Raw genomic sequence first — 15,690 nt, 5'->3', positions numbered from 1 at the left:
CAAATACAATGAGAGGGCATCTCAGAGTTCCCTGACTAAATATAACAGCACACATTCCATTTACAGCCGATGGGAGGAATTAAAACTCCACCCTGTTCTGGAAATCAAAACAGAGCAGTAAGTGGAACACTACCCTTACCCACACAAACGCACACACGGACAGGGACAGACGTGCGCTTGCAAACACACACACACACACACACACACACACACACACACACACACACAGCAGATGACTCCACATCACACTCCAATCAAACCAAAAGCTTGCACAAGCCTACTGTACACATTGAACCACATGTTAACAAAAAGATGCCTTCATTATGTTCCAAACATGGAGCGTAGCAAAACAGACAGACTACACAGGAGGAAGGGGAGGACCATCCTCCTCAGTGAATTTCAGAACATTTTAAATAGTGAAACATGAAAAATGTTCTATATATATTTTTTTTTAGATAAAGCTATACTAAATATATTTCCGTTAAATAATTGATTAAAACACATTGTTTTCCAATGAAGGTCTACAGTAGCCTCAACAGCACTCAGTAGCGTAGCACCATGGTGTAGCAAGAGGACAGATAACTTGCGTTCTCTTCTGGGTACATTGACTTCAATACAAAACCGAGGAGGCTCATGGTTCTCAACCCCTTCCGTAGACTTACACAGTAATTATGAAAACTTCTGGAAGACATCATCCAACCGATCAGAGCTCTTGCAGCGTGAACAAACATGTTGTCCACCCAATCAAAGGATCAGATAATGAATGTAGTAAAATGAAGGGGAAGCGAGAGAGAAAGAGAGAGCTATATTTTGTTGTATATTTTTCACTTTCACCTACTACTTGCTGTACACTGTACTACATGATTGTACTAACGCGTTAGTTCTAGTAGCTATGTTGCCTTTGACGTTAGATAATATGGTGACAAGGATGTAGGCTGTGTGTAGCGGTTAGCGGTTATGGTATGAAGGTTTGGCTTGGAAAGGTTGTTTCTCCTGGTCACAGTCAGCTGTTGTGTTGTGCACAAGCGAAGGGAAAAGGTGAGAGGAGGAGAGACGTAGATGCGAGAAGGAATTATTCAACGAGCAAAGTGATCATGCTGTTTGTATGTGGCTGCTTTGAAAGTGAACTGTGTTTGTGGGTGATCAGGGTTGTAATCATTCCGCTGATTCTGTTGAAAACTTTTCATAAACGGAAACAAACGGAACGAAATGGGGATAAACATACCAGAATTTATTAAATAGAAACTCTCATACACCCTAGATCAGATAGATGCAGGCAAGAGTGTGCAAGGCGGTATTCAATGTGTCACTGTTTGTCAACTTGATTACACACATTTTTCTCTCGACCTGTGAACCTACGTTGTAAACTTTCATTAATAGCCTAGGTTATAGCAACCTCATGATAGGTATAGGGAAATGTGAGTATCATATAGTAGCCTAAACCTATCAATGTTACATTGAACTGGGTGAATGGAATATGAATGACAGTCATCCAATATGCTGTAATAGAAATACGGCTATGCTCATAAAAAAATGATCGTCCTCCCTCATCTGAAACAGCACCGACCTCCACTTGTTAGAACAGCACACGTTGCTAGATACACAATTACACAGACCACTCATACAGTGGTTAACACTCCCATAAAACAAACACAAACCTATGCATAACCCCATTATACACACACTTTGTGTAAAACACACACACACTCAGTAGAAAACACACTCTTTAGAATACACACTCTGTAGAACACACACTCTGTAAAACACACGCTCTGTCGAACACACACACTGTCGAACACACAGTAGAGTACACACTCTGTATAATACCCACTCTGTAGAACACACACTCTGTAGAATACACACTCTGTAGAATACACACTCTGCAGAACACACACTCTGCAGAATACACACTCTGCAGAATACACACTCTGCAGAATACACACTCTGTCGAACACACACTCTGTCGAACACACACTCTGTCGAACACAAACTCTGTCGAACACACACACACTGTCGAACACACACACACCGTCGAACACAAACGGTACAATACACACTCTGTAGAATACACACTCTGTAGAAAACACACTCTGTAGAAAACACACTCTGTAGAACACACACTATGTAGAACACACACTATGTAGAACACACACTATGTAGAACACACACTTTGTCAAACACACACTCTGTCGAACACACACTTTCTCGAACACACACTGTCGAACACACACTGTCGAACACACACTGTCGAACACACACTCTGTCGAACACACATTCTGTCGAACACACACTCTGTCGAACACACACTCTGTCGAACACACACTCCAAACAGCTCCAGAGTCAAAACCCTGGTGAATTCCAGAGGATAAGACAGACAGAACCAGTGTCAGATTCAGGACTTTAAAACCCCTAGTCAGTCTTTCTCATTCTATCTCCTCCAGTGCCTATCGCAGCCAAACCCCATAGAAAGACACACAGACACACACACAAACACCCAGAATACACTCACCATTGTGGGAGGACTCTGTCTTGCTGTCAGCCACTTTCCTCAGCGCTGAGATGATGGAGTCCCCGGGAACGCGAGGGCTCTCCACATACTTGGGCTTCCTGATTGGACCTTCAGGCAGAGCGCAGCAAGAGAGAGAGAGAAGGGAGAAAGATAGAGAGAGAAGAAGAGAGAAAGAGAGAGAGAGAGAGAGAGAGAGAGAGAGAGAGAGAGAAAAGAGAGAAAGATAGAGAGAGGAGGGAGAAAGATAGAGGGAACGTTGAGAACTCTCGCAGGATTCACTTTTTCCAGATGGGAATTCGTTGCGGGACGGGCTCGGCAGAGCTCCACTGTCTGACAGCCCGGAGAGAAAGAGAGCTGCAGACACCCAGCAGTAACAAACACACCGGCCAGCTCCGGGGAATGCAAACTACTGCAGCAGGAAACCACAGCAATTAGCCTCGTAGAAACTTTGTGACGTGTGTGTGTGTGTGTGTGTGTGTGTGTGTGTGTGTGTGTGTGTGTGTGTGTGTGTGTGTGTGCGCATGCATGAGAGGGTGTGTGCCTCTGCGGTAAGGTAAAGTGTGCGTTTGTTGGCATGTATGGGATCAGGAGAGAGTGGTTTGCAGAATGAGGTCCAGGCTGCGTCCCATCAGGTGTTGTTTCTGGGACAGGAGCTAAGGATCCTCAGGAGGGTCTCGGTTCTGGCCCCCTTGGTGAGGACTACGGAGATTAGTGTACTGCTGTCTCTCTCCTCCGACTGACAGGATTAGAAGCACCTTATCCCACGGCACACTATTCCCTACATAGTGCACTATATTTGACCAGGTCTTTGGTCAAAAGCAGTGCACTATATAAGGAATAGGGTGTAACTTGGGACGCATCACTGTTCCCTGCCTGACTTTATGATACAACCGCTGACGCACTGGGCACGCCGGAGGCATCGCTCTGTAGCAACTGTAGTGTGTGTGTGAGTGTGAGTGTGTGTGTGTGTGTGTCTGCACTCACACCCCTGATCCCAGGGCACAATGCAGGGCCAAGCCATTCAAAAGGAGGCTGCCTGCTATTCAATTCTTCCTGTGACAGCAGCACTATCAAAGGACATCTCTGAACCAGCATGCTTTCACACACACACACAGCCTGCCTCTCACAGCCATGAAAAGACAGCATGATGGGCCATGAGAGATGTTTCTACAAAACCTAAATGTGTATTGCACTGGCAACAAATATTATGAGTAAACAGCACATATTGTTTGCCTGAGGGCATAAGTACAGTCAACCCTGAGCAGAAAGTCTTTCAAATATAAATATAATAAACAAGTGTCACTAAGACATAAAGACAAGGAGGATAAATACTGATCCAGGTGAGCAAGAAACCTGACCAAAAAGCAGTGGGGGAAAAACAACGAATACCAGGAAGTAAACTTCAAATCTATAAGAATGGTATGCATTCCTTCCTTCCAGATTGACCTACTAGAACCCAATCTAGTTCTCCTCTGGTGTTCTAGTGACTGCATGTGTAACCCCAGTCATAACAGAAAGATTAGATGGGGATAAAGAGATTGCCGTTTCCCATTCTCACATCATATCCACCCCCACCTCTGTGTGTGTGTGTGTGTTTGCGTGTGTGTGTCTGGGTGTGTGTTAGCTCTCCCTCCCTCGGACTCAGATGGAACATTGGTCCGGCATGTGCTGTGCTGCTGTGAAACCATCTCGCTTCCCCCATCTGTGATCTTGTCCTCAGATACGGTTCCAGCCAGCAGCCAGCAATGTTAAAGCACAGGAACCAACCACCGCTTCAGCTTGATTCATACTGCCATCTATGGATATAGGACTTGAAATGCATAGAGCGTAGCCAGGGCTACACCGCCAATGCTGTGGCATGTGGTAATCATCGGGAATGTCTATTTGTCCTACGTCAATAGCACTGATAAAACTATATGAGATATGCGGGTGTATGTGAGTAAATACGAGGTATTATACATATCATAGAAGAAAATTGTCATATTTAGAGTGGAAAACAGAGCATAAAGATGAGCAAAGAGCACCCAAACAGGAACCAATCCAGTGACCGAGCATGGGAGCTGCCTGGAACTAACGTTCTACAATGCCAGGGAGACAGATGTTTCTAGAGCACCACCAACTAGGCTGGATCTCTTTCAACTAAACCACATGTGAGCTGAAGTCTGAACCCGTCTGATTTGTCTGTGGCTGGCCTCCATCAGGAAGGACCTGGCCAAGTCAACTTCCTCCAACCAGGATTTCTGGAAAACCTGGGAATTTTCTGAACGTTTTTGCAAACCTATCCTCAGCCAAGAAGCTGAAGTTACTTGCATTTTTTTACAACCCTACCAAGTCAGCTTCTTGGCTGAGTTGGCAAACAGTCTGTATAAGACTCCATTTATCTGTGGACAGTCAGGCTCTACCTATTAGGAGTCACAGAGCCAATTAGCTAGGGGGAAGAGAGGAGACAGACCACGCTGTTTTAGATAGTAGATTTACTAAGTCGAGGTCAAAATTCACAGGATAATCACCAACCCACTAATGCATTCACTTCCGTCAAGCATTTCATTTCTATGCATACAGTATGCCATGATGATGTGAATAATACAAACCACATGCTTGAAAGTTGAGATATTGTCAAAGGAGTGAATCCACTCAAGCAGAAACCAAAATGTGACTGTACTAAGATCGAATCAAGTGGAAGGGCTCGATAATGTAGATGGTGAGGTATAGCTAGCTTAGAGACAGAGGACAAAATACAGAGTTTTTTACACCAAAATCTCATCTCCAAGACGTACGACTCTTGATGTTTCCCTGGACGCCTTCATCAATGGCTGCCTGCCCCCTGAGAAAGCCATTAGAGCGTTAATATTCTGCACTGAAGACCTGCCCAATGAGAAATTGCATTGTTAAATAAGCATGAAAAGGGCTGGAGAGTGAGTGGGGGCGTTGAGACGTTGTAAAGGACAGACCAAGGAGGAGAAGACATTACGCCAGCTTCCTCTTTCTCTCTTAAGACTGTGTGCATCCCAAAAGGCATCTTTTCCCCTACATAGTGTACTACTTTGACAGGCCTTGGCTAAAAGTATAAGGGAATAGGGTGCCAAACCACCATGTTCCTCTTCACAGCCTCATCCAACATAAGAGCCTGTCTCTCTACACTTCCCAATCCCCACACAGACAGACCACCCCAGGACCCAAAATCACATCGACTCTCTAAGCCAATCATAACAAATTAAAATGCATGAGCCGAACTCGTTGCTCTCAGCAGACCCCTCGCAGAGAGGACAAATAAGTATTATCTCAGTGTGATGTCCTCCAACGGCGACCATGAGCTCATCACAGCAGGGGAAGAAAGCGGAAAGAAACAGAATTGAACACAGAGAGGGTGGGTGGGAGGGAGAGGAAAGGAAAACGCCATAACAACAGTCCTATGGATACAAACCAGAGTCGTATTCATTAGCACAAACCATAGCAAACCATAGCAAAACATATCAAAACTTTATCAAAAACAGGTGTTTGTTATTGGACAAGTTCAGGTAGTCCTTCTCTGTTTCACTCTGTTTGCTTCTCTTTTGTTCCTAATTAACACAACCCAGGAACAAGGCAGTTTATTTACAAAGGACATCGATGGTGCTTTAATTCAGCAGAACTGTGATGGTTCAGTGGGTTTTAAAGGCCTGTTACAAGGGACAAAAATGGGTGGCAGGACACACAAATGTCTTGCCATATACAACACAATGCTATCCATGATTCGATCCTGTGTAAACAACACACTATCAAACAACGGCCTACTATCTAGTGTGTCTTCCTGGTTGATGAACAAAATAAGTCTGGAATCCAATGTGGACAAGAGATAGTAGACACACTATTGGTCCAGAAACTTGTGCACCTGAGAGACCAGGGCCCTGTTAGAATACTTCCATCCTGCAGCTTTCCTTCCTCGAAGTAATCACAGATCTGAACGGGTTGGATTGGTGAACATAATACGGTAGTCACCTTGTTTTCACCTATACAATCACGTAGAAATCTATGCTTACCTCATGGAAACAAGGAAGGACGGGTGCATTTCTGAAGTATTCAAACAGGGTCCAGCTTCCTGGCTAGGAGTTTACCCCAAAAAGCGTGGAGAGAACAGGGCAGAGGGGGGCTAGACAGTCATATAGGGGTGAGGGGGCATACAGAGGAGCCAAGCAGAGTGGTCTGGTCTCAGGAGAGAGAGAGAGGCAGCCAAGCGTGATCTCACTCTGCACACTGGCTTTCTGTGGCGAAGCTTACAGTGCCATGCCCACTGAGCTGTGCCACACACACACATAAACACGCATGCACGCGCACACACACGGCCGCCTGTCACTCGACCTTAGACAAGTGAAAGCCCTCTAAGGTATGCACATGAGCTATTACGCTACATAAACGTAGTTCAGAAAAGCACTCAAATGTTAAAATATTGTCCGGTCGGTTGATGTCAATCCCTAATGAGGAACGGGGTGATTATCTACGCTTTCAAAAACATCTTTAATGAGCATTTCCACATTCTTCAAGATGGACTCTGACTTGTTAACGTTTCAACTCTTCATGAAACACAACACGGCTCTTTGTGGCAACAAGAAAAGGAGGCCGGACAATACCCTTCTTTCTGCTGTCGGGACGTCATTCTACAGCTCAGTAGTGAAACAGAATGTATTCAGACTGAGATAAAAGACGGTTGGAAATAAAGATTTGCAACATAATGGATCCAGTTACAAGTGTAAGACATTGAGCATTGGTCAATTCTTTTATTACACAAAACAAATGGGGAGAGCAAGACACAGATCCCATAGTGATAAGCTATTAAGGCCTCCTCTTTGCCCTTCTATTATAATACACCCATTAGGCATCCTAGAAAAGAATTACTTCATTATATTCATGTTTGACATGCCTGTGTCATGATAATGACATGAGCATACATAGGCTACTTACTATTTTACTCATAACCGTTATCATTCTGGATAATGCAATGCATTTCTGAAACTAACCAGTATGGGGGAATTGCAAATAGGTATAATGCTTTCTACATGTTTAATAGTCATGTCTATTCTCACCCTCTCTGTTGAGCTACATTAATTATGCATGGGTAACTGCTGGGAATGCATGGTCTTGAATTTCTGAGAAGAAAAAAGGCCAAAGTCAAACATCTTGACATTAGGTGCTTCATAAAAAACCTCCCTCTTCTACAGTATAATGTAGGCTTTATTGAAATAGTAGACAATTCAGACAGCAGTGGACATTTTCTTGTTATCCATGAACTATCTGAAACAATGGGTTTTGAAGAAAGAACCCTTCAGCAGGCACCATAGTATTATTATTCAGTATATTCATAGACATTTGATCTCTATTGGTCCTCGTCAAAAGGGAATAGTGTGTGATTCGGGACGCATCATATAGTCTTTCTACCACAGCCCCCAGAAACACATCGATATACCCCCGAGGCAGGCAAGTAACTCCTGAGCTAATACTGTAGAGTGTCACGCCTTGGTCATAGTGTTTTGTGTTTTCGTTATATAGTTGGTCAGGCCAGGGTGTGACATGGGTTTATGTGTTGTGTTTCGTATTGGGGTTTGTATTATTTGGGATTGCGGCTGATTAGGGGTGTGGTATAGGTTTGGCTGCCTGAGGCGATTCCCAATCAGAGTCAGGTGCTTGTCGTTGTCTCTGATTGGGAACCGTATTTAGACAGCCTCAGTTTCGCTTTGTATTTCGTGGGTGTTTGTTCCTGTCTCTGTGTAGTTCACTAGATAGGCTGTATTTAGGTTTCACGTTCTGTTTGTTGTTTTCATAGTATGAGTTATTTCATGTACCACGTTTTCTTTCATTAAAGTAACATGAGTAACCAACACGCTGCATTTCGGTCCGACTCTCTTTCCACAAACGAAGAACGCCGTTACATAGAGGTGACTTCAGGAGATGTCTCCTCTGAACATACTGTATGTCATTGGCTTTGAAATGAAATTGCATCCCCTTGACAGAGACCAAAAAATATTTGTAAGACCCGATGGAAAGCTAAAGTAATGACAAATGTTACCAGAAGGAACATTTATGCTTTTAAGTATAATTCATAATTTAAAATGTTCAAGTTTTAAAATAGGAAACCGAACAGTGATTTGGATGAGAGACAAAAAAAACAATTTGGCAGGCAGGGAGGGGGAGAGCGGAGGGTAAATTAATATTGAGAAAACATTTCGCAGAGACTTGAGCATGGAAAAGAAAGTCGGCCTCTGATGAAAAGGCAATTATCAATATCAGTCATAATTATGAAAATCTTGTGACAGATCCAGGGGGTTATATCCGTTCAAGAGTTAACCAAACTGAAACCTAAGTATTAAATTACCTGTATATATTAGCCTATATTATATTCATGTATTTGGTATTATTATCAAATGTAGTGAAAAACACATAGCCATGCTAAGCCATTACTGCCAAGCCATTACGTAGTTTTTTTTTTATAAACCTTTCGGGATGGTAAAACGCTTTCAGTGTAAACTTAAAACCAGATAAAAAGTATGTAGAAAAGATAATGGAACTATATATTTAAAAAACTGACAATTATCAAAATCTAAGGTAGACAGTCATGGAGAATCAAAAATTCCTGACTAAACATTCAGGAGAATTTTTGTCACGGAATGGGGCCCGCACTTGATTTTGTTATAATGTTCGAGTCACTCAGACAGCATAAAACCCATGGCAAAATGTGTAGTATTCCAGGAAATTGGCTTTTAAAAAGTTGAGTTTTTTCTCTACCCCAATGCAAAAATGTTGTCTCTCTGCAGCCAAGAGGAGGGCCTCTAAAATGTTTGGTGGCGCCATTGGCTATGCCCACTGCCACACCTACCAACTAAGCCCCATTTTGATCCATAAAACACCCTGCTGTTGTACTTAAACACCACCCGTCAGCCCTTATGACAGACACAGTGCTCTATCAATTCTTTGTTGACATGAATCCAATCTTCTCTGCGTTATCTATTGTACCAATATCCTGTCTAGTGACTTCACCTCCTTCATGTGACACTGCCAATATTTACTATTCATAAAATCCCTTTGTTCTCTTTAAATCAATAGTCCCTCAAGCAGTACTAATGTACAGGCCTACCAATCCATGTATTTCCTATTCTGATATCCCTTTCCAATTGCTTTCCTGTAGGAAAGTGGTCAATACACTTTCCTACATTTAGGTACTAAATCAAGATTGTGAACATGTACCTTTTGAAAGGATACACAACATTAAGGACATTGTGTTGTGCCAGGGGAATGGCAACCGTGTCCCTGTGCTTGTTCTCTTTTTGTCGTTCAAACTCTATTTCTCTCTACTCAATTAGTCTGATGTGGTATTTGTGGGGAGGCTAGCCTGACTCAAACATTTAAGTGGCAGCCCCTCACTCACAGATACCGTTGGGTGAACTTTGAGTGAACTATGGACGGCTTCTCTTTGTATCTCTCACTACCTGCTCCGAAGCTTAGATCTGTATCACTCCACTATGTGTCTCCATACAGACACTGTGTGATATCCTAGCACTGGGCTTAAGGAGACTGTAGAGTGTATCATGGCAGCAGGGTCTTCTCACATCCATCAATAGCAGTTGCCAGTCAGGGTTACTTACACGCCTGGACGGGCAAAGAAGGAATACTTAGATGAACCTCTCAGACCCGATGATGATATAGATATCAAACTGAGATACCCCAGTGCCAAGAGTCCTGCACCGTGCTCTCCTTCCCATCTGCCTGACTCATTGAGATAAATAAAATAAGTATTTGAACCATAGAGAAGTGGGGCCAAAGCTCCCCATCAAAGCGTACAAGTTTAAATGATTTCCACGTGTAATGGCCTACGAGGGACCTTCTCTGCCCAAGCCTCATTCCATATAAATACAGATTAAAATGATAAGCGGCCTGAGACGGCGATAAATATGGTATGAAGTTATGAACTGCCGTTTTATGTTTCCCTAAAGTGCATCATGATGGCTAAGTATAGGCCTAATTGTTGCTCACGTGGCTCGCATGGCCATTCACTTAGCCTCTCTGGTGGGGGGAGTGGAGTGTAAACTCCACTCTATCTCCTTAGTTGAAATTCAATGACACTAGTAAAGCCTGTCATTGGGGTGGAAGCAGTGCTGTTATTGGTCATTGGGATGGAAGCAGAGCTGTTATTGGTCATTGGGATGGAAGCAGAGCTGTTATTGGTCATTGGGATGGAAGCAGTGCTGTTATTGGACATTGGGATGGAAGTAGAGCTGTTATTGGTCATTGGGATGGAAGCAGAGATGTTATTGGACATTGGGATAGAAGCAGAGATGTTATTGGTCATTGGGATGGAAGTAGAGCTGTTATTGGTCATTGGGATGGAAGCAGAGCTGTTATTGGTCATTGGGATGTAAGCAGAGCTGTTATTGGTCATTGGGATGGAAGCAGAGCTGTTATTGGCATATCTGGGGGGAGGGCTGGACGGCTGACGAGCATTTAGATGTGTGTACGTACGGCTGAGAGGAGATGGGATGTTTGAATGTTGCTCATGCACTTCCAGTCCCCAGAGAGTCATCAAGGAGATGGAGACTGCCGGTTCAGAGCTCAGAGTGTTACTGGCTGGTCTGTGGTGGAAGATGAGAGGCAGCAGAAAAAACGTTGAAGGAACACTGATGGCACACACAGTGACCCGTCATGACCAGAGGAGGTCACTGTGGACCTGCCCAGGATTTCATCATGTCCCACTGGCAGTTAGAGCAGAACCAGCCTCCTCCGGACCTGTAAACTTCAGACTGTAAACTGGAGGTCCTGTGCAACACATGTCTGCGCTGCTTTCGTTGTAAGCTCTCTGCTTAGCTGATCAAAGCAGCAGCAGCACCAGGACCATGTGGCTCAGGCATTCGTCACACTCTTAATTGTCATGCAGTGCTTTCTGTGATGTTTATGTGAAGTCTTCATGAAAGGACGGCCATTAAAATCAAGCCTTCCGCCACAACGCTATAGATTCTCCAATCGTTCAGGAAGTGAAGCAAGTCACAACGTCGTCGGGAACAGAGCAACCACTTCCCATAAATGTCATAGTGGATGGATGAGGAGGAGTATGGGGGTAGGATGAGCAGCAGGGTGGGTAGAGAGAGACGGGTTGACTAGCGTGGGGGGGTGACAGGACTGGAGGTGGCTGGCAGAGAGCCAGCGCCCCCCCCAGCATTCCTTCCTGCGCTGAGTCGCCGGGTGCTCAGTCATGGTAACTCTAGGCATGTTTCTGAGCTGCCCGGATGAATCAGCACAACCAGCTTTCACTTACGTACGTCTCTCTCTCTCTCTCATTCCCCCTCTCTGACATGACGTCTATATAAGAGGATAAGTCCCTGGGTCATGACATTTCCCTTTGGAAATACATCGCTAAACTAGTAAACACACACACTCTCCCACGGTAGGCTTTCGCTATGAGTTTGCGCTGAAGGTATTTGACCAAAAGAACACATTCAAGATGGCAACCATGTTTTTAGTGAGAGCTGGGATGTTTCCTACGGTGGGGGTGTGTTTATTAACCGTAGGTGCAAACTCTCCCCCTGCAGTTTGACACTTACCTGTGAACAAGAGAGTGGAGCACTGAGCCTCAACCATCCCCCTTTCCCTTCTTCTCTGACCCCATCTTAACTAGTTCTCTCCTCTGCTATACCCCTTTAGTCCTTCATTACCTTCAGAGTGCCTCCATAGCAGTGTGTGACTGTAATGAACACGGGCCTCGCTCTTCACTCTCTGGTCACCTTCACAAACCCTGTCCTCCGTCTCCCTCTCTTTCCCTCTCTCTCTTTCCGTGTCAATGTGCTTTTCATCAGAGCTGGCTTTAATGGGTTTAATACAATCATGGCAAATACCAATACTGCCTGGAAGATAGAGAATAAAAGGTGTTTTTAAGTTTAGTAGGAGGTGAGTCAGTGGGGACTGTGCACTGCTCAGGCAAACTGCTCAGGCAAACTTACAACACATTCAGATGTGGCTTTCACATTCCTTGACCTGACTACGGTTTTGCTTGGCTTTAACAAATACAGCTACCGATTCTTGTTTTAGCACAATAAACTTCAGAGTAAGCATATTTGCAGACGAAGGCTCCTTTTGAAAACAAAGTTAATTTGCATAACATATGCTGCTTGCTTTATAATACTCACTAGTCCAACGTTCGAATCGGAGAGTACTGTGTGGAGAGATTTGGGGAAAAAGAGCATAGCAAATGAGGTTGAGAGGGGAAAAAGCTGAGGCAACCACAATCTCTCAAATGAAAACAGTCTGGATCAGAGAGTACTATTCCCAAGCTAATCTGTAGCTGAAATTAGAACAGGATACAACTCCCCCATTAGAAACCTAATTCGAAACAAGCAAAAATATACAAAAATACAGTTCCAATTTCCAATACAGTTGGGAGCGAGTGAAATGTACCTCATCCGCAGAGATTTCCACATTTTCAATCTCCAAAATAAAGGTATGTTACTGATGATAAATCTAAGCATTTGCTTGAGGTGTAGAAAAATGTTCAGCAATGACCTTAAGCAGACAGAGCCTTGATCTGAAACCACACCAGTGGCCTAGTTGTATCGAGAAGCCAACAGCATACTCGCCAGCACATCTTATACTAAAGGCTACATCAAAGCACAGAGCACTCAAAACAAAGAGTAGACACCACACAGATGAGTCCCAGATGTGAGGCCAGTGACCACTTAAAGGATTTCTATCCTCTTTGCTAAATCTTCACAAAACAAAGACTCCAGATACAACGGCCTGGGCTGCTTTGAAGACGGCTGCACACGCCCGCAGCTGTTGAAGCCATGTTCTCAACACAGAAAGGGAAGGGGGCAGAGGAAGAGGACAGACAATTAGACCCTGTGTATACACACGCCCCCGTTAACAACCAATCAGGTGCTGACAAGCTCCGTCATTGTGAAGACCACCATCCTGACAGAAGCTGATCAAATAAAGAGGGAGAGATGGAGGGCTGAAGAGGAGGGATACAGGGAAACAAACAAACCCTTTACCCTCCTCCACCCTGTGTCACTCAAACACACAGGACCCACGTGGAGATGGAATACAGTGCAAACGCTGAGTGGTCTTGTTTTTTCCTCTCTTTTCGACAAGCTGTTTTTCAAGGATAACAACCGCAAGGCAGCGTGACATGTTTAGTGGGAAAAGCTGGAAGCTACTGAAATTGTGGTTGAAAGCTAAAAGGATTGTGGATCCTCAGGCGCTGTGTCAGATGTTCAGCAGTGACACAAGAACAGCTAAAGCAAGACAGGAAACCTCACTTTCAGAGGACGTCCACCGAGACTGAACCAGTCCCAGCCTGGGATGAACACGGCAGAGAAACGGCGGGGAAACAGTACATGCTCATAGCACTTCACGCCTGGATTGGTAAATGTCAGTGTAGGGGTGTATGTATTGCAGTAATAGTAGTGCTGTAAGCCTAAAAGTGAGAGAGGTGAGGTGAGGTGCGGTTGGAGGCAGTGGTAGTGCTTACCAGGGGATCTCTTGCTGGAGCGCAAGGGCATCATGTAGGACTGACGAGGCAGCAGGGGAGATGAGGGCAGGGACATGGACACGCCCTTGGCCAGGCTCAGTCTGAACACATCCTCTGGGACATAGGGCTGGTGGAGGCTGCCAGGCTCATGGATTTGGTGTGCACCTCTGCCTGGCGGGCACCTTCGCTGGGCACTGTGGAGATCACCCGCTGAGGAGAGAGGATGGAGGACACTGTTAAGGACATCCTTCGGCAAACTGGATTATAGAAGCGAAGCTTTTACACATCAAATACATCAAACCTTTCAAAATCTCCATGGGGCCAAAAACCGATTTGAGATCAGATATTGCCAGACTTGTGGACTCTGAATGTCTAATGTACTTGAAGGCATTCAGACAGCAGAACGAACCTATCCTCCCAGGGAGGCTTTCCCCTAATGCTGTGTTCCGCACAGTCAGATGCGGTTGGTGGAGAGCTGCTCCTGGACACACTATGAAATCAAACAGACCGTTTCAGATGTCTTTAGGATACCAAGATAAGTCCAGATCCAGAGAGTGATCATGATCATTGGTACTCCAGGACAGAATCAGATACACACATCCTGAGTGAATGGAGCCACATGCCGTGTGGTTTAACCTGAGGTCATGGGCCCACGCTGTTTCATCTAACACCACGTGGCTCAGGATGTGGCACAACACCCAGTTTGCAGCATAAATAAGAGTGGCGTCATTGACCACAGAGCCGAGATGACCTGCGTGACTCATTGACCAATCCCCCGCTGCTGAAGAGGGTGATCCAAAAACCTTTGGACAAACCCAATTGAGCAAATATTAGCCATTACTGTTTTGGCTCAGTAAATTCATTGTACAGCTCATGTGTAAGGAATGAATAATGATCCAGAACTAATGTCTTCAATTCAGTGGTTCAGGGTGGAGCAGCTTGACAAGCAAAATGCTAAAACATGCCGTTATTGATGCAATAGGTTACTCCAAAACAGAGTACAGTATCTACACTGTGCACAGAGCTGAACTCTGTGGGATCCAGCTAACAGTGGATAACCTAACTTGTGGGAAAGTGCCCTTTCAGGTCTCCTCTGAGTGCATTAAGTCTGATAAGCCATTCTAGAAACTCACTACCCTGTAGGCTAATCCCTGAAAACATGGGATGCAGTGATAGCTTCAGAGAGTACTGTATGGAGCCCTCATGTTCCCATGTTGCTCCCAAATCTTTGTGAGAAAAGAAGGGCCACTTCCCATTTATCACGGACTCCTCAGCTCAAGAAGCATTCCTTCTTGAAAAGAAAACACAAGAACCTGTTCTGCAAGTTTATGGCCTCAACTATAGCTTGGAGTCTTTTAGACACAGTGAGCACTTAGGCCAAAGCTGTTTCTTCCAAACAGGTCCCTGGAGTGCTTGATGGGGATGACCTGGCTCAAGACCTGCTAATGATTCCGATATAGTAGCCCAGAGTTCTAGATGGAAAACGCAGACCCTTTACCAAGAGCCAACATCGAATGGAAAGACCATTCTCAAAAGTCATCTCTTCTGTTGAATCGAAATGTTGCCCTCTCAGGCTCTCATCTAACCAACCACACATTAAAATGTCTGAATGATGAACCTCTAATAGTACTGCTGCTCATGCGTCAAGAGACAGGGCAGGCTGGATCATAATCACAGATGTGGGGAGCCACAGTCT

The 15,690-nt window shown here is 44.6% G+C and overlaps 1 protein-coding gene across 2 annotated transcripts in view; it reads right to left on the bottom strand.

The window, feature by feature from the left end:
• Positions 1–15,690, bottom strand: part of LOC115142026 (protein TANC1) — a 192,194-nt gene that overhangs the window by 96,693 nt on the left and 79,811 nt on the right. For both annotated transcript variants that reach the window (XM_065005125.1, XM_029681649.2), the window contains exons 3-4: positions 13,995–14,204; positions 2,510–2,617 (exon numbers count right to left, since the gene is read on the bottom strand). In XM_065005125.1, coding sequence (XP_064861197.1) covers positions 2,510–2,617; positions 13,995–14,204 — 318 coding nt within the window. The remainder of the gene's footprint in view (positions 1–2,509; positions 2,618–13,994; positions 14,205–15,690) is intronic.

This window comes from Oncorhynchus nerka, linkage group LG1 (assembly GCF_034236695.1).
Source record: "Oncorhynchus nerka isolate Pitt River linkage group LG1, Oner_Uvic_2.0, whole genome shotgun sequence".
Classification (NCBI taxonomy): domain Eukaryota; kingdom Metazoa; phylum Chordata; class Actinopteri; order Salmoniformes; family Salmonidae; genus Oncorhynchus; species Oncorhynchus nerka.
This window is presented reverse-complemented; position numbering and strand designations above follow the sequence as displayed.